The 25,041-nt window shown below is 32.8% G+C and overlaps 2 protein-coding genes across 8 annotated transcripts in view; both read left to right on the forward strand.

Moving 5' to 3' along the window:
• LOC110996787 overlaps positions 1-8,119 on the forward strand; it is a 48,570-nt gene extending 40,451 nt beyond the window's left edge. For 2 of the 3 annotated variants that reach the window (XM_022264621.2, XM_022264622.2), the window contains exons 10-15: positions 1,047-1,193; positions 1,750-1,908; positions 2,700-2,770; positions 3,524-3,697; positions 4,023-5,458; positions 5,514-8,119. In XM_022264621.2, coding sequence (XP_022120313.2) covers positions 1,047-1,193; positions 1,750-1,908; positions 2,700-2,770; positions 3,524-3,697; positions 4,023-4,197 — 726 coding nt within the window. In that variant the 3' untranslated portion in view covers positions 4,198-5,458; positions 5,514-8,119. The remainder of the gene's footprint in view (positions 1-1,046; positions 1,194-1,749; positions 1,909-2,699; positions 2,771-3,523; positions 3,698-4,022; positions 5,459-5,513) is intronic. The other variant, XM_022264623.2, reaches the window with a different exon arrangement.
• A 2,351-nt stretch (positions 8,120-10,470) lies between these two features.
• Positions 10,471-25,041, forward strand: part of LOC110996806 (sodium-dependent neutral amino acid transporter B(0)AT3) — a 31,259-nt gene continuing 16,688 nt past the window's right edge. For 4 of the 5 annotated variants that reach the window (XM_022264652.2, XM_022264654.2, XM_022264655.2 and 1 more), the window contains exons 1-2: positions 17,619-17,749; positions 20,810-21,491. In XM_022264652.2, coding sequence (XP_022120344.1) covers positions 21,230-21,491 — 262 coding nt within the window. In that variant the 5' untranslated portion in view covers positions 17,619-17,749; positions 20,810-21,229. Of the gene's footprint in view, positions 10,616-17,618; positions 17,750-20,809; positions 21,492-25,041 lie in introns of those variants that run through there. The other variant, XM_022264653.2, reaches the window with a different exon arrangement.

A 25,041-nucleotide genomic window follows, 5' to 3' on the forward strand; every position in this document is an offset into this window, starting at 1 on the left:
CTTTCAAAAAGTTTATATAGTAGTCGTGTACTATTATTATTGAGAGCTTTGCTGAGGAAGGAAAGGAAAGGGGGGAAATTTCAGTAAATTTGCTTACGACATACTTGATCGACTATTGAATGGCAATACCATTGAATTTTCTATTTAAATATAAAATACAAATAAACTTGCAAGTTCTTCAGATGGTATTAATTGTTGTTTTGCGCTGGTTGTCTTCAGCTTTAATGCTTTCAATGTTGTTATGTTTTTCATTTCAAATGACTTTGTTTGATTAAACGACAATTGCTTCTTCAGACTACATTGGTAGCCCTGAGTCATCCTGTTACCTGCGTCCTCACTAAAATAGTTTGTAAAACTATTAAACACATCTAGACTTACGGACTGTAAGGATAGGGGTGCCCAAAATTTGTGCTGTGTCATTGTCTGACCATTGGGTGTCCATGCCGAATTATTTAATAAATGTACCATTACAAAATTAAACTACTGGTTGCTACTGCATTGCCATCGGCTGCCGGGCTGAGTTGTGAAATTAAACGAAAAAATCATTTAATTGGGTCTAGCCGTTTATGTAGAGTTTAGGCAAATACATCCGTACGGTAGAATTCTGTACATTAAGATATTTATTATTTATAGTAATAATTATTGTTTATGAGTTCGGTCCTATATTCCGTATTGAATCTCATGAGTACAGCTTTAATCATGTGTATATATATGTCCTTATTAAAAAAAATGTAAAAATAAGTTGATAATAAAAATTTGTGGCATCTTAAATGAAATAAACTGATGTTAGGTTTGCTAACGTTTTGTTTCAAACAAATTAGAAACACTAAGTTCCCACGGCAACATTACTTCAAATACTTCGGCATAGAATCCAAATGAAATCAAATTTTGATGTATCTTTGTCAAAACCACTGTTCAATTCAATTGTCGAAAACAATATTTTCGCCTGCACGCCTCATAGTCGATTGTTCAAGCTTCGCGGAACCATTTTGGGCAGCTGGGTTTTCTGGGCAAATGGGCCTATACTTAGTACTCATAATTCTCAGTTGGAGCTATATAGGATGACGTGGCACCAAAAATGGCGTCTATTTCTGGCTGTGACGCGTAACTGGTTTACTATTTGCCGGGTACTATACGTCTCTTTCCTCTATCGATTCCCTCCAGCGGCCATAGCAGGTCTTACTAATCCTTTGGTGAGTGTATTAATGTGTGATGTCTCTGTCATAATTTGTCCAGAAACTCTTCTTGTCTCTCTTAACCCTTAAGTAAATACTTTATAAGTGAGCTATCAGACATTAGATCAGTGTTGGCCAACAGCTTCAGCTCTCATTCATCCAACGAAGAGCCTCAGCTGTGCACCAATAGAGTTTCTTACTATGTGCGCAACATTCCCTTGAATGCTGAAGGAAAAGATCGAGAGGAAACCGCCTTGCCATTATCCAAAAAGTTGAAGGCGTGTGTCAGGCACAGGAGGCTGTTAACCTACTTGCCTATAAGACAAATAATCATGAAACAGAGATTAAGAAATCTGAGGCGCAGACCTAAAAACGTTGTTCCGCAACTAATTTATTTTATCACAGATCTCAAAAGATTTGAATGATTTTTTTTAACCGTTTAAAATAATTATTGTCTCCAAAATTTCAGATTTATTTTTCGTTTTATATCCCCCCTCTATTCCTGGGAGGAAAAACCCCAAATCAAGTTTCATGGGTTTAATATGATTTGGGTAATTTATAAATCTATTTTCAGAATGTGGAAACAGACTCCCTCGTTGGTAGTATCGGTTCGGTCCGGGATTGCTGGATTTGTTATGACAGCTCACGATCGGATCCCCTGATCAGACCTTGCCGCTGCACGGGCGATGTGGCTGCCGTCCATCATGAGTGTTTAAAGAGATGGCTTATTGAGGTGAGTGTTTAAAGACTAAGTGAAGCATACATACATACATACATACATACATACATGTGACGCGGTTCAGAGAACTGACGGCCAACCTCCAGTAATGGAGTGGCACTTGAAGAAGAAGAAGAAGAAGCATACCAAGAGTTTCTATTTTAGAATCCAGCTTTAGTAAGTTTACAAGGAAGTCAGGATGATAGGTTGATAGATAAGGTAGTAAGGTTGCTGAGACATCCGACAGTTTGAAATAATATACAAATTTATTTTAACTCTTTATTAACCACACGCGTACAACAATATCATAAATACTTAATGAATGTAATGTAAATGTTGAAGAGAGTGTTTTGCTCTGGCTATACTCTCGGGGCGTAACTCCCGTGATTTAGTTAATTGTTATGAAACGTTTGTATTTTGTGAAGAGAGGGCCTTCTGGCTATACTCTCGGGGCGTAACTCCCGCGATTCAGTTAATTGCTTATAAGAGAAAGTCTGAGTGAGCAGTGAGCCTTGGCTCGTAGTAACTACTTATACGATAAGATAATAAATTAAATACATTAAAACTTAAGTTTTTTTTTGCAATAGTTTGTATAACTATAAGATTAAAGACGAGATAATCAAGATCTATTTTAAGTAACCCCGTCAAATTTTAATTGCTTGGTTAATTCAATCGGATGTTTCTGATGTAAAAGTTTTGGAAATATTCAATTTATTTATTATGTCACAAATTATTTATTCATATTGCGTTAATAAAACCTATTTATCTCTGTGCTTACACACTTAAAGTTTGAATATTGTTTTTAGAGCTACGGTACTCCAGACAGCATGAAATGCAAAGTTTGCAACACGCCATACCACGTTGAAGAAACCAATCGGTAAGATATGTATAATAAGAAAAACGTTATAATTTTACGCTATTATATATTAAAATCCTATGTTTCTAATATTTTGTTTAGCATTTAGTGACTAGGAAACTGGCTAACACTCCGGATCTTAAACTTTAACTACACCGGATAGATCATTTCTTTCGTATTTTTAATCCCCATTTGACTTTTAATGCGCACATGTGATATTCACTCGAACGATAAAAGAAACAAAAGAAAGGAAGGAATCTGAGGCTGTGACCTAAAAAGGTTGTAGATCCACAATTTTTTTAAATATAAATTACATATAAGTTCTTTCAATATCCGAATGCTGATGTCTCATCCTTGGATCTACATCAATCAATCAAAGTCGTGATTTAATGAGTACCTGTGGCATTGTAGAGAAACCTGCCTTTTCGCATTCTACAGAATTTTCGATCTTACAGGAAAGTAGGTGATCAGCCACCTGTGCCTGACAGACGCTGTCGACTTTTTGTGTAAGACGAGCCGGTTTCCTTACAATGTTTTCCTTCGCCGTTCGAGCGAATGTTAAATGCGCGCATAAAAAGAAAATCCATCGGATGCACAGCCGGGAATCGAATAGAGACTCAACCCTAAAAAAAAAATTTAGGCGCCATTGATTAATTTCGTTGTGCTACTGCACTTGAATTAGGATGATGATGTACTTAACACTGCGTAGTAGAAATATTTGTTTCAAAATTAACACGTAAGGTTTGCGTATTGGTAAAGTGAGAACATTTCCAGGCTACTATGGGAACGCGGCTTCACGGGCGTCCACTTCCTCCGCATCACGCTGGCCTTCATCTGCATGTCGCTGTCGGGTCTGTTCGCGTGGGGCGTCGTTCAGCTGTACCCGTCGCCCGTCGCACGCATTCTTGGTACTGGGGGTGCGTTGCTCGTCTGTTATGTCGCCGCCAAGTAAGTATTCTCTGATTCTCGATTTAAGAGCAAAATTATATTTAAATTTCTTAATTTGCTGTCTTGGATTTTCATACTAAATTTGGGGGTTTGATTGATTTTTTTTGCCCTAATTGACATAACCTAGGCCAATTATAATAGCATAATGTACTAGTTTTAATTGTCTAAAATGTAAATTATTATGACAGCCGGTCAGAGACAATTTAAGTGCGAACTGTCAGCTGTCAATTTTGACATAATCGCAGAGAAATAGTCAATTCGAGCCAAAAATCTTATCGTTGTTTAAAATTAATTAAAGTAATTATAAACTTAATATTTTTTCTAGGTACCTAGGTTTCCATACTCTAACAGCATATCGTCGCGCAAGAGTAGCCTCAATAAGAATAATCACCGAACCATTAGATGACGCCGAGCCGCAACTGTGCACCATCAGCAAGACAGTTACCGTCGAAATTGCCTCAAAGAATGTTCTCGAACAAGCACTTAAGGGTGAGAAATAAAGTGTTAATACGGCATTCTGTTAAACCAAATCAGATGATGAAAATTTGAGAACTGATTTTAAAGTACTGGAGTATTATTAAATTTTAATGCCAAAACATTTTAAGTGGTTTTCATAATAGTCCACACTTTTAATTCAAATGCATAACAGAATTGTCGTGTGACCGAAAAACAAATTAAAGGCTTAAATTATTATAGCTATAAATTTAACGTTGTCGGTTAACGCTAAAACTTATTACATTACAATGTACTAATGGTAATAACGTCAAAACATTGCAGCGTTATATCGCCTATTGGTAATAGGGATATAGTTGTAATATCGTTGCAACTTTTATTGCGGCAAAATGGTAATAACGGTAATGTTAATGTTAGTAATATTGTTGCAACTTATATTGCGTCAAAACGGTAATAACGGTAATATTAGTGTTAGTAATGTCGTTGCAGCGTTATATCACGTCAAAACGGTAATAACAGTTATGTAATGTTAGTAATATCCTTGCAATATTGCGTCAAAATGGCAATACAGAAACGTTTTTGTTAGTAATATCGTTGCAACAGTATCAATGTGTAATCTAAAACGGTAATGGTTAAACTACAATTGTTGTGACAATTGGTAATGTACAAAAGTGATTGTGATAGTTCTTTCAAGCTGATTTAAGACTGTCGAAATTTGCCAAATTAATCGGTAAATAAAAATATAAAATTTTTTTAGGTAAAATAGAAATTGGTTTTTTTTCGTTGAGTTCCAATTAGTTTTTGACGCAGTTTTCTAATAATCTGTTAAAATTAAACCCATTTACAAATGTATATGAGAAAAAATCCTTTTTAAGCTAAGTTAACAGAAAAATGTTTGCTGTTTTAACCATATCATTGTATATAAGAAATACCGCCATACTTTATCGAGTATTATTTAAAGTAAACTTGTTAGATGGCACTATTGTGATCTTACATAGAGGGCCAATATTCATTAAGGCGCATTCTTTCAGACTGTTTTAGTTCTCAAGAAAAGAGCGTACCAATACTTAAAAGGCCGGCGACGCACTCGTGAGCCTTGTGCCCTTTTGCCCAATATTATTTACGGAGCCTCTATCCAGGCTTATTTGTCCTTCCTGCTAGAAAAAGCCCAACAGCGAACTTCGTTTTTCTTCTGATTATCATAACATAGGCAGTTTAAATTAGGCACTGTATACCAAAGTATTGTCTTTTATTAACATAACTTTTACACATTTAAAGAAAACACTTTTTTAAACGGATTAAAGTTATGTATTATTGTAAACTTATAATTATTTATTTATTCACTGATTACCAGTTTTTATAGGTAATCTTCAAAATGAGACTGCGTTAAGTATGACTTCGGTATGTCATCGCTTTTTCATCTCTGAAATTGAATAAGACATTTTACATTTGTTCGAATCCGCTCTCCTTAAAGAGGAAATCTCGTATAGTACAAATTAAATGTTCTGGAAGTTTCGCCTTGAAAAATTGGTTACCTCTATTGATATGTGTAAGTTAATCGCTTTAGATACATAGTCTATGCATCGTTTCTCAATTAGGGGTTGTTTTAAAAGGGGGTCGCAGTCTGCTAAAAAAATAATAAATACAATATTGATAGGTACAAAAAACTTTTAAAACTAGCGCGCTATGTACATATATTATTTACTTTACATAGATGGGTTCGCAGGACTGTTTTACTTAAGCCGGCTGTTTCGTTGGTCGCGACATAAAAAGCGTTGAGAAACGATGGTCTATTGGTATGAAGTTAGCAACATTAATGTATAATTTTTCAAATATTTCTCACATAATATCTTTGAAGTCAATTTTTTCAAGTGATTTTGAGGTTAAATTTAAATTATTGATGAGCCTCGTCCTTTAGAAAGGGATAGCTGGATATAGTTCGTATTTTGGCAATAATTAAATATTTAATATTTCAATTGCGTCCTGATTTATATATTGTATAGTTTAATTAGAAATGTTTTAAATATTAGTTACTTTCTCATATCAATTTGTTCTTTATGTAATTCGTCATAGCACGAACGAGTGACAGAGATAGCATTTCGAGTGATCCATCCCTTTCTAATAGTCGAAGTGCATTATAGAATATTGTACGATTGTCAATTATACTAAGCGATTAACAAGTTAATATTACATCACTTAGATTGATATCACAAAATTAGTGCCAAAGAATTAACGTAATGAAATACGTAAAAGGTAAAAATACGATTTGAAATTGTTAATTTATTTTTAGATTGTATAATATTTGATAAACCTTTTATTCATAAAACCACACTCCATTTAAGCTATAATGGAAGATTGTAAAGAACTGTAAAAAAATGATATCTGATTAGTAACTTACTTTAAATGAAAGAAATTCATAAAAAATAAACCAGTTTAATTGCGCTGTTTAATCTAAATTATTTATCTATCTCTTTTCATAACAGACTTAATAATGTATATCAAACAGAGACGAAAGAGTACAATGCAACTACACTGATTTAGTTCTTATGAAATGAAAAGGTTTTACTCTAAACATAACCTTAATCCTATTACACTGTTATACTACTCATTTGTCTGTTTCTGTTAAACAGTGAGAACACTATAAAAAGAGACAGACGTCTAGTAAAAACAATAAGACAAATTTTATGAATAAAAGGTAAAAAAGTTGATTTGAATTTAAATGAAACAAATTTTTGCTTTGAAATTTCGATTTTCTCTTTGATTATTTTTAAATACATAGTGTTTTATTGGTTGTTTTGGTTATAAAGTACCATTGGGTACATAAATGCAAATATAAAAAGACAGATTATATCTATAATGTCTCTCTCGAACTTATTTTTATAAGTTACGATAGGGACACTACTAGGCAATCTTTTCCGTACCTTAGACGGACCAATTTAATACATCACATTTGACAGCTGACAGTTTAAATGACAGATGACTAAATGACTGCTAAAATGACAGATGTCGGAAAGAAGCCATTGTGATGTTATAACTCCGAAAATATAAATAATAAATTACTCCCGCCTTACAGGGTGTCATTGAAATGTGTGTCAAATGTAATGCATAAAATTAATGTTTAATAACTTTATTATTTCTCTAAATTAAATTATTTCTTTACGTAATTTCAATAAGAATTTTATAGAGAATGGTCCTTGCATTCTAGTACTGAACAGGCTGCCTAGTAGAATATATGATTATAAATATATGTATACATATAAAGAAGCTGGAAATAAAACAGAATGAATACAAAAAGGGCCTTAATTCTTTCCAAAAGGGGCATATGGAGAAGAATGGGCTAGAAACTCCATACTTACTCTTTTAAAATTTTGTATACATTTGATTATTATATGTGAAAACCATGTACCAAAAACAAAAAACGCTATACTTAAAATAAAATAGGCGTATGGTATTATAAAAAACGATATAATAACTAAATTATTATATAGATACATGATCCTCACATATTAACAAATATTACACCTGTAGATTTTACACGAAAACAACATACATACTGTTTTATTTGGCAGCAGATATATATATGTAACGTATGTAATCCATATTCTAAGTTATTTTTCTACTCTTAAAATTAGTGCTAGTGCTGTTAAGTAGTTTTGACGCTAATAGAAATTGGCTGACTTATTTCCCAATGAAGGTTTTGCTTTAACACAAATTGCCTGTCCATGAGTATCAAGTATTGAGTTATTTTTATGTGTACGACGAGCGTATTTTTATAATTTAGATTTAGATTAAAAAAGATTTAAATTAAAAAAAAGAAAGTCTTTATTAAATTAGTATTCCAAATATTTTGTTACTTCGTTCACTTAAGACGACCACTTTCCACAAATTTGTGCCTCACGCCAAACGGATTTGTATAAAAATAAAATACGTTTATTTTGAAACATAAGATCATCAAGGTATCACTTATTCCATCCATGTCAATAAATTCGAACCTGTAGGCATCCCTACTTATCGGCAAAGAGGACAGAGGGTGTAGGCCTAGAGAAAAAAGCCGGCGTAAAAAACTCTCGGTACTCTTTTAAAAAAGCAAATCATCAAACAATACTAGGATATTTAAAATCTGTCTAGCCATAGTCCCCATTCCCTATCAACTAGATAATCGCTAACTTTATAGTAAGCCTTTTTACACAGCTTTTCTTTAATACATTTCTTAAATTTATTAAAGGGCAGAGATAAAAGAGCCTATGGGATTTTATAAAAGAAGAGTATCCCTTTTCCCAAAAAAGAATTACTAACTTTAGATAGTCAAGTACGGGGAAATTGCAGCCTGCGTTTGTTCCGAGTATTGACATTGTGCGTATGTTCTATTCTAGTATACTTATCACTATTTTTCAATATATTATACATAATATTTTCATAAATATATTGCGAGGGAAAGGTTAGTATATTAATTTCTTAAAAGTATGAAAATTGTTGAAAAGGCTGGCCACGAACTCATTGTATCTTATTGTGTGTGTGTGTGTGTCAGTCTTAGTATTGTAAATCTTATTAAACAGAGATGAACTTTGCCCCTATGCCACATGTTAATAAAAAAATACAAATTCGTTTAGCGTTAGTGCCATACGTCAATATTGATTTTGTCTGAAGCTCCAGTTTGTGGTAATTCCATTCACACATAGGATTCAGAGTCGAGACTAAGCTGATATTGCGAAAATCATCATGGATTTAAAGGTGTGGAGGCCTCGAAGCAACATAGGAGCTTGGCCCCAAATTATTTTCCAAATAAAAATTTTCAGAAAAAAAAAATCGGTCCAGTTTTTCAATCAATAATCAAACCATGTAGATTGTTTTAGTTTTTAACAAACGTAAATCATATTGCCACACCGGCACCCTGTAGCTGGAAATAATTGCGGTGCGACGCCGCATCGCACAGTTACCGCATCGTGTGGCTGCGCTCTTAGATATTCGGTTTTTGATTTAGTACAAGCTGTTGCACCAGTGCAACGAATCATATGGAGACAAGTCAGCCGACATATCGTGTGAAGTATGTTACGCAATAAATAATATTGTATTTTGATCTCTACATTTGGGAAATTGGTTTTATATATTGTAAATATAGTTGGTAGATTCCTAGTGTGCGAATGGAATGGAATTAAACGTTTCCAGTACAAAAATGTGGTTTTATTTTAATGTTTAGTTCCCTTTAATAAACAGAATTGATTTATAATATTTTTCTGTTTTTATTCAGTAGTGATATCTGACGATTTATATATTTCTAATATATTTACGCTAGCATTAGATTAAGTGTCTTTTATACATTGATATTTACTTACATTTATTTATTCATTTACCTACGTAAATACATTTTACACTGTTGAAATTCAATAAGGAACTTAATATTAAATGCTTTTAAATTTACTGTTATTATTATTACAGTTGAACATAAATTAGAATGCCGTTTCTTAAATCCCTTTGTTAAATCGGCAAGTTGTATTGGTTTACAAAATATTTGTAAGCATCTTAAAGCAATGGACTATTGTAATTTGGTTGGATAAAATTTTAAATACGCTTTGATAACGCTAAATCAGAGATTTGAATTTTGACGTGTTTCACTGTATTTTATTTGTTCAAATTTCAATTTCGAAGCCTTTATTACAACCTATACTAAGAAAGTTTACAACAATTTATATGTATATAAGAAAGTTCTTTAAGATTTTGTTTCACGACTGTCCTCTTGTACAGGTTGCCTTTGTGGCACAAAGGCCTCCTCCAGCTGTTTCCAGTGCTTCATATCCCTGGCAAGTCTTTGCCACAGAGGACCGGTAGCATTTATAAAGTCATCAGCCTACCGCCCACATGGTCTTCCTCTCCTTCGCTTGGTATTGTAGCGAGGTGTCCATTGAGTGACTTTTTTCGGCCATTTTGCTCTCTGGCCTCTGATCAGGTGTCCATCTCCATTTAAGCCTTTTGGCCCTGGTCATTGCATCTTCCCAGTTGGTGATCCTTCGGAGATCTACAGCTTTATTTATTGTACACTTAAATTCTATTGGTAGACAGCTAAGGGTTCAAACGCACGCTTGAGAGTCCGAACGCCGCATGTTTATCATCTATCGCAAATAGATCACGCGCTAGACTCCACGAATATTCATTTGACGTACGATGCATTATTTGCCGCGCTTGGCAATTTCATATAACGTGATTATAATCACGTACTATTAAATAATAATAACTTATATTACTTATTTCAATCTGAACCGGCAATAACTCCTCACTAATTAGTGTAATAAATTAATTAATAACGATTCATAAATATTCATAAAATGCAATGACGATTTGATAACTTAATTTTATCATTTCTGAGTTCAAAATGCCAACTATTTATACCGCTTATAACCAGTGAAATGTTATTTGGATAATTAGTATACGTGAAGTGTGTGGTGTAAAATCTTGAACAAAGGCTTCACGGTGAGTTATAAGAAAATATATAATTTGTGTCCCGACATATTCTGAGCTGATCAATTTAAAAAAAAAGAATTGTTACCTGATACCTAATCCGCTATATTACTTAGGTAAATCTCAAATATAAATACGTTTACAACCAGGTGTATAATCTTATTGTACATGTCTATGTCAATGTCAATGTTAAAAAAAAATGTATTGGCTGTAGGCTACCATGAGATCATATTGCGATCCTACTGACAATCTACAACTGGGATGCATCGCTTACTCATACGATGACGTTGAAAAATTCAGTCGGTTTATGATTCCATATACATATCATATGATGATATTGTAAAACAGCTTTCGTCCATTTTTCATCAGACTCTTAGGACTTCTTCAACGATATTACTTTTTATTGAAATATAGAATAATGATTAAAACATATTTTCTTTATGAACTAGTAAAAACTACAAAAATAGACGCGCGCCTGGTTCTTCATCCAACAATAAATAAGAATGCTACAACACTAGTTTTTATTATAATTCAAATTATTATGAATTATGAATATTATTATTCTGCTATTTTGTTTCTTTAAATAAACTTAGATATTTTTCAAATTTATAATATTCAAATTTTTATTATTAGAATGACGCCATCAAATAAGAAAATGATGTCTTTAGAAAATGTTCAATTTTCAATGTAAGAAAAAATATTATATATTATTATAATATTTTTTTTATACAAGAATTTATTTTTGAAAAAAAAATTGTGAACCCCCCCATACCCCATCGTATTTATAAGTTAATTAATCTTAACAATTTTTAAAACTATATTTACAAAATTTGACGGAAACGTTTAAAATGTAGTTGTGTCAAAACGCACCGGAACGTTTCAAATATATCATGTTAAATGTTTTTTTATTATATAATTTTATAACACACTACAGACACTAAAACCATCATAACTTATTAATATTATTATTGTTGCATTTATGAAATAAAACTATTATTATTATTTATAGACACATATTATGTCGAAGCAAGTTTGACAGTTAAATTTCAAAACTCACATAGAAACCTCAAACCAAATTATTATTATTAATTCGATTCCAATACGTTCCAGTTTATCGGACGTCATGGTAAGAAAAATGCATCTGCACTTGAGTTTTTAAAGAAAGCTAATAGCAGTTTTTAAAATAATTAAAAAGCTATTTGATATGTTTTAAACATAATTATGTATATTGTAATATTATTTGTACGGATTTGTTTGTTCAAACATGAGTGTAAGGAGCGAAGAGATTGCATACTATCCGTCGCCAATGGATTGTCTTCGTAGGGTTTGGTTATTGGGATGGAGATAGGAGGAAATCGATCGACTATTAAGGTCTGATCTCAGATTGTGGATTAATTATTGGGTTCGGGCGTAAGTGCATAGGCGCTAATTAAAGATTTGAGTTGGTGTCTGTACCGGTGACCCCAGAGCAGGTTCCTTATTCATTCAACTACTAATAACAAAAATATATAATAAAACAAATGCACGAGTAAATAGCTATACAAAATTGAATTTTGAATTTCTAACTAGAGATATTTAAGGTCAAAGTGGCCAGTACGACAAAACCTCAATTTCATATTATGTAAGGACCTAATTAATTACACGAGTTCTATGCCAAAATATTAAACTCAATCCTTTGCCATGTCACCTTATCAGTCAATGAAAAAATATACATCTAATTGAAACACTTTTAACAATTTATTTACATATCCCTACTTAGTAATAAATTATTGATAACTAGAAAATTTAAAACAATTTGAAAGTTAGGCATTTTTGCCCTAGCTGTAACTTTTTTTAAATTTAATAAGCCTTTATAGGAAGCAATAATTAATTGTGAATACATATTTCATTATTATGTTCAACATTAAACCCTATAAAATTGTACAGATTATAATTAAAAACAGTTAACGCTGTTCTTAATCAATATTATCTGTGGTTCGTGTTTAGCTCAAATCAAAGACAATAATAGCAATTGTATTTAAAGAACGAATTGACACATACAATGTGAAACCCTACAGACCCATAAGGATGAAAATTCTGTGATAATTAAGGTCAAAAATGACATCAGCGAGGGCCTTAATTGGGTTGAAAGATTAATTACATGTATGACTAAAAGCATGACTTAACCAAACGAATTATATGCTATTTTACGCGATTTATACGTATTTAAATTGTTATTTTCTAGTCCATTTACTTTATATTTGTGCTATTTACTATGTTTTAAGAAAGTTTTTCTTTGTCCTTGTAATTTTATCTTTATGTACAAAATCACTCCACACTGAAAAATATGCTGTTTAGTGCTAATTAAAAACTGCATACGTATACTATAACTATTAGTGTTAATCCTGAAGATTAACTTTTTTACTTGGTCCCTTCTCAGATGGCTCGACGTCGCAAAATGTATCTTGGCCACCAACATTAGAATCTTCCAGTGCGACCTCCCGCCAATTTCTATCTTTCAGATGGAGCAGATCCTCCTCCATTCTGTCGATCCAATGGTTGCTAGGCCGACTGACCACTATTCCAGCACAGCTAAGCCGAAGATCTTAGGATAATAATATTCAGAGACTTAGACTTGAAGTGTAAGGGACACTTCAAGTCTAAGGGCCTGTTTCACAATGTCCGGATAAGTTCCAAATAAGCCATTTATTACTTATTGGTAGGATAAATAGTATTTTTGCGTTTCACACTGTCAGATACCGCTATACGTCATGAAATTCGAAGTATCTTATTTGGAACTTTTATGTTTCGAATAATTTATGTGTTGCATAGCTATTTGGCACTTTATCCATACATTGTGAAACAGGCCCTAAGTATAAAAGTCTAAAATGCCAAAAACGTATTGTCTTTGACATACTCGTTAACATGTTTTTAAAATACCCGAAATTAAAATGATGCTTTTAACCTTTCTCTCTTTCCGGCTAAGCCTTTTTATCGCTTTAAACTATTTAAAGGTTCTCTACAACGCACTCTATAACAGGAAGTATAAAAATATTAGTGTGTTCCATCGATTTTCAGTTTAATTCTGGCCGTGAGCCAATCGTAACAAGGCCAACGAGAGCGGGCATAGATAAAGTAATGATCAATTTTTACGTACCATGAAGTGTAAATAGAGATTTAAACACGATCGCATTTAAATATGAAAAGTCTAGTTATTCAATAATTACAATTATCGATCACAGAGTTCTATTGGGACAATATAAAATAAAAAAATCTGAAAAAACCAGTGATGAGACCTTGCTAAGTTTGGGCCTCAAAGAAAGACAGTAATAATTTGACATTCATTGAATGTTAGAAATTATTTAAAAAAAATGCTATAACTAATAGTAATAAACTATAGAACTATCTACAAACATCTTTACAATCGGATTCGAATCATAAACAAAAAAGTGTTGTGTTTCCAGATGCTATATGGAGCAGACAGATATTTAGTATGTATATAATATTTTTTGGTTGCTCGCATCATAAGCGTTTCCGAAAAAGGTTTTTGGTGATATTAAAACACGGGTCTTCCGGATAAGCCGCATTGCAAATATCGCCACGTTGCATCACGTATTATTCAGCATTATTTTGTTTCAGAAAACATTTGTATTATTATATTTTATATACATCATTAATCTTATAGAAAGAGGTTAAAAATAGATTTTGTAATACCCTAGGATTAAAAAGTGGCCAAATCGTTCGACCACGACCATTATTTAAGATGTTACTGGCTGAAAATAATCCGCGTGTGGACAAAATTTAAAAAAGTATCTGTTTAAGAAAAAACGCGCGAAATTTTCTTTTGTTATGTTTTGTTCAATTTCGAATTTAAGATAATGTCTATATAAATGTTGTCTGCCTCAAATTGCGATAGTGAAATACATAAACATAATTATTATGAGTGACATAAAGTCAGTTACGTGTATATGAGACCCCAAGTACTAACTCCCAATCAAAAATCTGAAATAATCTAATTATTCTTTAATAAAAAAAATGTCTCTATAATTACTCTATAATATAGCATTGGAATAAAATAATTTAATTTCACGATTTTAAAACTCGATGTCTCGTAACATTTTCACGAAAAGCCATCATCGTACTGTTGACGCTAAAAACCATCGATTCGAAGGGACCTGTAGTCTAGTAGGTGAAATGCTATAAATAGTTTTAAATTCGTAATTTTTATTAGCCGTAGTGCAGTCATTTAATGGCGCCTTTTCAATCAAGAGTTAATTTAAAAAATCGCAATTATGGAGGTTGAGGACGTTTTATTATATAATTGTCAGTCCCTGCCATCTACTTGACCCATTCGCAATGAGTGATTGTATACATTTAATAAATTCTATACGAAATGGGTACCAATACAACGTATAAGTACTAATTCTGACAGGCTGGCAACGTATCAGAATTATGGGCGGCGATTTGGGATTTAGGAAGGAGATGTGAAGTAAACTACTTCAGGCATGAAAAAAAAATTAAGGAAGGTCACGATAAATGCAGCGTTTATGTCGAAAAAGGGAGATAGAGAGTGAGAAAAATATACGCTAAATATAATTGATTGATGTATTTGTTTAGTAGTAACATATACTAATTTAATTATGCTTTCTGACTTCCAAACATTACAAAATAAATTAATAAAAGCATATATACAATAATAAAAATGTTTAACACATAGGTACTTATAAAATCTACGTAGAAACCAAAATTATGACGAATAAACAATTATATGTTTATAGCACCTGTAACTTAATTTAAAAAAAATAACTCTCTCTATAGTTGCTTATCATTAAAAAAAATCAAAAATTACCATCTAAAATTTGCAATACTGATGAGTTTGACAAATTAAAAAAGGCATTAATTTATATCATCATTACAAATACGTGGAGTGGCTTGTGGCTAATTAATTACTAACTAATTAATTTATAAAGAAGTTTCACTTCTGACATGAGTACTTTAAAAAACTAACTAATGAATTTATATACTTTGTACGAACGCACTTCCTTTTTTGTCATCAAGCATTCTAGCAATGTGTTTACGTCATCATCATTATCATCAATGGCTATACAGCCCCTTATGGGTCTTAGTTACTATCCAGTGCTTCCCACGACCAACTTCGAAGAACCCTTTTGTTTCGAACAACTCCATCCCCCCAACACAGCCTCAGCCTGCCGGGATTTCTCTTGCAACCGGGTTGTGAGTTGAATAAGGACTTTGGGGCTCTGTCTGCCGCCATCGTGTACGTACTCTCGATATATATTTATATGTCGACTTTAATTTCAATCAACTAACGCAAATATGCGGCGAAAATGTTTTCATATATATGTAGAAGTATAGACATTTAATATCTGTAATTTATGATACTTATAACTATTCCTTTCTATAATTTATGAAAAGTTGTTTTTTAACCCGTTATAAGAACTATTTTTTTAAGATTTTTTCTTAAATTACCATAGTTAATAATAATGTTTAACGTCAGAATATATTAAATATGCGTGATTATTGGTTTGAGAATGATAGCTGTACTCTTATAGAATGAAAGTATTACTAATTTTAAGGCGTGGGCTAAGCAGCCATAATCTTATTTTACTTCACAGCCAGGTTAAAAATAAACATTTTCACTGATGGTGTTTAAGTTTCATTTCAACTTTTCATTCATATTGGATCGTTATCGTATTTTTTGCATGGGTGACTCAGCAGTATTACGGACTGCACAGATTTCTACAACGTTGTGTAATAAGACTTAAAAATCAATAACAAACCTAGCTACCCTAACTTTAGCTTAGTCTGCGACCCCATCCAAACACCAACTTGTGTTTTAAAACATATAAAAGTTATCAAAGAGGCATTAATTTCGTAAATTATTTGTTATTAATGAAATGTTGTATTTATTTTTCAGCTAAATACGGTTTTTTCTCAAACAAAATCCATGTCCGTTCTTGACGAAAACGTACGATTTGCCACGAAAACGACCGATTCGTTTCAAGATGGCGGCATTTTTCGCGCATGCCCATTCCCTATAAAATATGTGACGTCACAAAAAAATAGTGATGTGTACAACCCCCCTAACTAAAACTATGATGATATTTTATCCTTTATTTAAAATATGTTTAATCAAGTTAGGCTCGCGTAGTAGTTAGACTCGCGATTGAAACCGTGCGGTTCACAGAAGGAAAACATTGTTAGAAAACCAGCATATCTAACATCGAAGAAGCCACTGTTCATCTATTTGCCAATAAAAAATGGATAGATATACAAAAGTCTGAGGCCTAGACATAGAGCTGTAGCCCTACTTTTCACTACGTAAAGTTTATCATATTTTGGTTCTCTTGGATACAATGAACGGAAGCTTATCCTATTGTAAATATTACATAATCTTATCTTAATCAGTAGGACGAAAATAAACAAGATTTTCCACTAAAAATCCCTTTGCTATAAAACTATTTTGAACGCGTGATTTTGGCAAAGGTTACCTTATCTTAATTATTTTATTATGTCACTGACACGTTAATGGATCATTAACAGAGATAGCGTAAATATCGGTACACCTGTTCAAGTTTAACAAAATGGCGTTTGCATCTATTTTGAGCTTATGATAACATCTCCATTGGCAGTTTTGTGCCAGGATCGCTATCCAATTTAAATACACTACAATGCTCACCATAGTTTTAACCCTGAGTTCGTGCGTTCGGATCCCGGCGCACTTTTCTTTCCATGTGCGCAATTGACGGTGCCCGTATGGTGAGGGAAAAAATCTTGAGAAAACCTTAACGTAGACCCAAATTCAACAGCGTTCAGGCACATGATGAAAAAACTATCAAGAAACATATTTAGGAATCTGAGATCAAGAGCAATAAATGTTGAATGATTTATTTTGATTGTATATTGTTTATATACAGTTGAGAATCAATGAAAATTCAACCGAGACTCTTAATTTAAGTAAATTTTAATCAGCCATGTAAAACTATCGATAAGAGCCACGTCTCTAGCACTGCAGAAAAGTCGTCAGTATGTGTGGGACGCCCGTTGCGGATGTACCGCGTTCGTTATTTGAATGAAAATTGTTGCGAGTAAAAAAATCTGTGAATGGCCAGTGTTTAATAATTGTTGAATGAGGATTTACTAAAGGTACTTATAAGTTTTTTTTGTGAGAGCGTCTGCTCCAATATAATAACATCGATATTAGGTTACATAAAAATTAATATATTTTAGGCACAAAAACGTTAAATATTAAAAAATTAAGTGGCATTGAATGTTTATGCTAGTTTAATGATATTATTGTCAGAGTTTTAGTGAAAAATTAAAAATTACGTATTAATTCCTTTTTCGAATGTATAAAAACTTCGTGTGCAATTGAATCATCTATAACCAAAGACAAGATTTTCAGTAAATATCAATCGATAATTACAGAATATAATTTTCACATTCTAAATTCAAATTGTGAATTAAAAATTATTGGTCTAACGTCAAGTATTGATTGTTAAGGGGAAGAGCCGCGGGGTGGGGAAGGTCAGGATCCTGGATGGTTTCTCACCACGTGAGATCCCTTCCACGTGACAGGTTTCGAATGTCCCTGGCACACATTTTTTTTTATATGGAACTGAAATAAAAAATCTTTATTTACCATGAATACACACTTTACATATCATGAAAAATGTTAGAATACAATATATAATCTTACATGTTGCTAGGATAATTATTTTTTAAAGAAACGCTATAATGAGAAAAGATTTGTAAATTTGCCACAGATAATCTCCAAAATATTTTTAATGCAGCCCTTCAAAGCCGTAACAAGCTTGTATATTGCTTGTAAATAATACTTCTTAAGCCTTGAATTAAATCCATTCGTTTAAGTTACGAAAACACCCCAATCATATGCTCATTGAATTCAAAATTTTCTGAATATTATAAAATCATAGGTATTTCCTATTTATAGATCCCGAAAAAAAAATATAATAAATTGTTTTGTCCTAAACCAAATTCTGATTATTTTATTAAGTTTTGCTTTTAAGTAATACTATTTTAATATTACTGTAACGCTTCGGTTGGCGAAAAATTCTGACCAATTGGTGTTCCACCGCCACATAATTTTCTGTATTCTTAAAAAAAAATATCGATGCCCAAAACACTCCATTGGAAATAAATATTTTTGGGAGACATAAAATGATTTGTTATATATCCTTGTATAAGAAGAGTTCTAAAGTTAATTACTAATGCAATCTAGCGGGATATAGCCTCAACATGGTATTTCAGATTAATACATTTATAGTTGATTTAAAAAAACGCGGTTTATAACCTATTTACGCAACCTCAACATCACTCCAAATGCTTTCCAGTAATTAACTAAAATGTAATACATTACATGTGGTGTTTAATTAGTATTAAAATTAAAACATTAAATTCATTATAATTTAATAGATTTAAATAAACTCGCGTATATATAATTATTCTGTATTTCTTAAATATATCTTAATGTGTAAAACTGTGTGGGTGTACTCTAATACCCTCAGTAGGTCATCAGATCGATATCTCGTCACGCCATTTTCAGCCGTTAAAATTCATTCCGTACTTATCATACATCTTTAGGGAATTGCTTTTCAGCAAAGACAAAAAGTATAGCCGGCTATAAAATTTCTTTTTAATATTAGAAAGTCAAACGCACTAATGAGGTTTAATGTTTTTATGTTTTAGAATTTATTATGTTAGTCAAAAGACTTGAAGTCGCTGTGAAGTCGTGAAATGTTTTTAAAAAAAGAATTCGCAAAAGTCTAATGACCGTTGCGTGGCCACATTTTATTTATGAATTTAAAAAAAAATAAGTGGAAATATGAATGGCTATTTATGTAACGCTAGTGATTTTTTTTTATTGATGTGATATGATTAAAATAATTGCGTTTTAATTGATAAGTTTATTTGTTTTACCAATATTATCTGTATTATACTTTACCCTTAGCTATAACCCTTTGTCAGTGGTCAGGTCTTGAACCCTTTTCGCGAGCTTAGACCAGTTTGACAAGAGGGGGAATGTACAAAGGTTTTGCCCGTCCTTGACACAAATGCGTACACACCCCTGTCTGAGGCTAGACGTTCAGAAATATTTCCTTTATATAAATAAAACGACTTTATTAAGGTGTAGCAATTAAAAAAAATCATGCAAATTGTATAGACATTTTCGTTCCTAAAATTATAGATTTAGTCGTTATTTATTTACACTTACTACAACAAAATCCATCCAACATACATATAAGGGTAAAACAAAGAAATGCAAAAGAAAAAATGGAAAACACAATCTTTGATATTTATGTAATAATAAACTTATGCGCAGTATATAACCAGTTCACCTCCATTTCATTTGGTCTGTCTTCTGTTAAGAATGTCTAACACACCAGTTCTAGGTCTTATATCTGTAGTCCTTGCATGTCTTATTTTCAGCATGCGTCTTTCCATGGCTCGCATTCTCAATTAGTGATTTATACTCTTTCAAAAAATATATCCTTGAAAAACTAACACAACAACAAACTAGACATTTAATGTCACTAAATCAAGCCGATTTAAAATTCAGTTACACTCACACACAATACACAGCCACACCCTACCTGCATTCTCTGTACATATTATTGTTTAGCAAATCTTTTAATTGGCGTTTCATTTTAATGTGTATTATACTTACGTACGCTTTATCTAAATAAATAAATTACAGCGTTATCGAATAAGTCATAGACAGCTAAAGTAGTAAGTAACCGGAATAAATGAATGAAATGTTAGTGTATAGATGATAGATAGATAATCACTGTCGTTATATATTTTTTCGGATACTTAAAGGACGAATTCAGCAAACATTGATTGAAATTTATGTAAGGATTAAAGAAATGTTTACGTTATATTTAAATATAGCCGCAGTTATCATTGATAAACTTTGGCAGTATGCCAAAACGTTTTCACAAATTAAGCCATAGACGACAGATTTGACCCATATTTTCAGCTTTAAGTTTTTTAACATTGAATAACCCACTTGTTTTGCATGTAAAGAATATGTGGCTCTTTTAAAATATTAATTGAAATAATAATTTTAGCACCTTTTTTTAAATGATAACATTATCAACATTGAGAACAATATATTTATTTTGACCGGTTTCATCTTAAATAATATTAAAAAGCCTAATAAATATCCATATTTATTTGTTTCAGATAAAGCAGTGCTTCGAACGATGAACAATGGCGGCGATAGACTATAACCACATGTGCTAAAACCACAGTCAATTCAGTGCAATATGTGTTATCTGTGGTTCAATTAACGTATCCGTTTAAAACGCTAACCTATATGCACAGAGAGGCATCTAACGTATTAGACTCACTAAAACTACGACTAAAATTGCTTGAGAGGACTAGGACATACGTTAAAGTTATAGAGTTTATAAAAAAAGACGCCATTCGGTATTATAAATACATAATACAAGATATAAAATATTATGAACATATTCATAGGTAACGATTATCATTCAAAGAATCTTGTCAAATTGAAATCAATTTGATTTTTGCAAGTTAAGACAATAATTGCACTGGTTAATTTCGCTTAGGAATTTTACAAATTGTGATTTTTAAAACAAGATGTCGGCAAAAGCTGAACCAATCGGGCCTCGGAATGGCCACGAATTGGCACCGTTGAATACCAGGGCCGATGGCAGCGAACGACCTCACGGGGTTACCATAGTTCTACAGGGTTCAAGGAACTCCTTACAGCATGATGCCCCCGATGAGGATAGAGCGGCATGGTCCGGAAAACTACAGTTCTTCCTGTCAATTATTGGATACTCTGTGGGCCTTGGCAACATTTGGCGCTTTCCGTATCTATGCCAACAAAATGGCGGAGGTAAGTTCGAACCTAATTTTTTATTACTTCTCAGCAAATTCTCATTTAATTTCTTTTGAAAAAATACCCAAGCAGAATTTTGGGCTGCACTTTCTTTCAGCTGACGAGCTATACATATATCTTATATATTTTTTTGTAATCTTTCGGGTTCTATTTAGTAATTCCACTAAACAGGTAAGGGTAGCAAAAAAACAAAAATATGCTCAATTTTTTTATTCTACATACATTTAAATTTATTTTAATTAGCCATTTGTTCATCAATAAAATCGCGAAGAGCCGACACCCTTGCAAACACTGTTGGGCTACCGCTCGTTTGAGAACAGTCTGGAGTACCGAATGATACTATGCCGATATGTTTATTTTGGTATATGAGTGGACCACCACTGTCACCCTGAAAGAAATATTTAACATAAATCATTGCTAGAATACCGGCACAGAACACATGATTCTTGAATAAAAAAATAATGTGTCTGGCTCAGGCTGATAACGTAATGGCATATAGAACAAACATATCATTGTTTTGTATATTACATTTATTCTATGTACCTAAGGATTATGAAAGCATCTCAGTGTCATCACAATACTTTATCAAAATGTTATGTTATATCAACAAGAAAAACATGATATTTTTGGGGTTTGGTTTGGTGGTTAGTTGATTTGACAGATATAATACCTAAATCTTTGTATAAAGATTATCTTTTAATTACAAGATATTTTTTTCTATTAACCTTCATAGTATAATAATAATTAAAAATGTATAAATATAAAAGGTCCGTTATTCATTAATATTAACTCTTTGCGCTTGAGAACGGAACCCCGTGGCCCAAGAGTCTACTCGAAAAAAACAACATCTAAGTTGAGGAAAGATTAATATTTGAGCAGTTTGTTAATTTCCGCCTATTCTGCGGCCGCACCAGCGTATGTACTAGTCTGAAGGAGGTGAGACGAAAGCCCGTCCCATCCTCCAAGAGATTAAAGATATACTGTTGACATTTGTTGGCTTCAAAATGGAGTCTGGACTGGAACATTGACAAGGGCTAGAAGCGGTACATGTAGATTGTAGAGTCATTGACTGCAGTGTGGCGAAAAAGACGACCTGCTCGAGTCTTTTGGCAAAGGAAGCTATGTTGTCCAAGTCTATTACATCAAAATCAACACTTATGGAGGTACTCTGAATCGAAGGTTAATGGCAATGCCAAAGGTTCCAAAACGGTGTCAGTGTTTGACGATGGAATTGAGCCACCAACCTTGCGCGGTCTGGAATTGAGATGTGACCTGGAGTGTATGATATGATTTTCAGGCAATAAGGACTGCAAATCTAATAATTTGTTTTCCCTCCGTAACTTGCAAACTATGAAACTGTGGCAAGTCTTGTTTTCTTCTTTTCAAGGCCCAAAGGTTGATGTGTTGCTAAGTCTCCTTTCGTGTTGTTCGTCTTTTAATGTCTTCCTCGATAGCGGTAATTATCAAATATCTACCTACCACTGCGCATCATATTACGCAGATTTTTTTTGTAGCTGATGCAGGATTTTCATATTAGAGTGGCTGGTTGACTCCAGAGCTGTATCCCATAGCACCATATTGGTTTTATGACAGGTTTATAAGAAGTTTATTATCCAGACTGAGTGCCGCTTTTCTACCTAATAGCGAGTTAATGTTACGAAGTTTATTATTAATGAAATGAAGTTAATAATAATTCTTACATTTTTACCTGTATATCATTTAATATAAACTTACAAAACAAGCGCCTTTCCCCTTTAAACCCGCACAAATCATGCGAGGGGTAATCTCTTGAAAGAAATTCTTGCATTCCTCCTCTTTTACATAAGGAACATCCACTTGTAAGAGTTTAGGGGAAGGGGAACCTGACTGAAATCAAAAATATATTATCGCATACTATATTTTACTTTACTGAGGTGTCGTCAAGTATTTTTTTTTAAATATATATGTAATGATAGTGGATTGAAATTTACCAACATGGGAAGTCATTTTGTCACAAGCACAGCGCCATTGGCACACAGGATAATCTTATATTCGAGATACTCGTGCTGTTTATTGTTAGTGTAAAATTTTCTATGAAACTGTTATCATTTGTACGTTTTGTTTTACGTTTAATAGCGTGTTTTCTGTAATGTTCACCTTGTACCTAGTTGACTACTATGACTAGCAATTAAGAGATATATAACGCAAGCAATATTCTGTTACAAGGGTATTGTAGTAGAGTTTATGCGAGATTAATAGTCTAAGATCCGGCTGTATCAAGATTAGTGTGTTCATCTGGTTTTTGCTAAAAACCAAAATTTATTTAGCTGTATAATTCGGAGACTATACTTTGCCCACCTCGCCGTACTTCTTTGCATCCAGGTGTAAATAGGATTTCGTTCTGGCCGCAAAAAAGGGTTGCTGGCTGTTAAAGATGATAAATATTTAAGGTAGAGTAAAACAGAGTTAACGCTTAACATCATTTGATAGAATAGGGAGATATATATTCTCCACATTATAAATAGACATAAAATTTCGTTATTTGTATCTAGGCGGATGCCCTTCATCATCAGAATCAGCCATGTCGTAATTAAGTTGTAATGAGGGTACGAACAAAAGAATCATCAAAGTCACAATCAAAACTACACAAAGTATCTCTCTTACAGAAATTCACTCAAATCTATTCACTAGTAATTATTAGGGAGACACTTAATCAATCAGTTTTAAAACAACAAGGCACAAGATTACTCGGAACAAAAGCGATTCGTCGCAAACGTGGTGCGCTCGCCGTTGACGTTCAGAACCAAGTGAAGTTCAACATGGCCGCGCTGACAATCGACACGACGCCACGCCAGACTGACAGTTGTCGAATCTCGTTCCGACATATTTCTCAATAGATGGCGCTAGCAATGCGCCGTAAAGTAAATAACCGATGAACGCACTAATCCTGCAGCCGGATTTCGTACATTACTAATATAAATAAGAACCGTCATAATAAATATGTAACGGTGGTTGTACCAATAAATACTTACTTCCGTTTGTCCGAAACCAATAACTTTGAAGACAGCATTATCTTCCACAACCATACCTGGCTCAGCTAACTTGATAGGTTGCACTTTGCTACTGAATACCAATTTCTTAACCAACTTTATCACAACGACGTCATAGTCCATCGTAGTAGAGGGATGTGGGTAAGCTTCCAAAATATCGTAGAGTTCACCTTCATTTATTTTGTCTGTGCCAACTAAAATTTCTGCGTTGTTCCTATATAGATTATTATATTATAATAAAAAACGTGCGTGCGTACAAGTGAAACTTCTTTGTAAATTCATTATTACTGAGGTAAAAACCCCAATAGCTGATGATGTACCAGCATATGATCACTCCATATATTTTTATATCTATATTCACACTGTTTAACACACTGTATACATGCTAATGATGATATAAATTAATTAAAAATCTGGGCTTACTTCCACTTAAGTTCTAAAATGTAAGTTTTAAACGAATATATCAACCAATAGCGTGTATTGTTTCTCGATTAAAAAACGATAGAGCGAGAGCAAGA

Source organism: Pieris rapae, chromosome 5 (genome assembly GCF_905147795.1).
Source record: "Pieris rapae chromosome 5, ilPieRapa1.1, whole genome shotgun sequence".
In the NCBI taxonomy this organism is placed as follows: domain Eukaryota; kingdom Metazoa; phylum Arthropoda; class Insecta; order Lepidoptera; family Pieridae; genus Pieris; species Pieris rapae.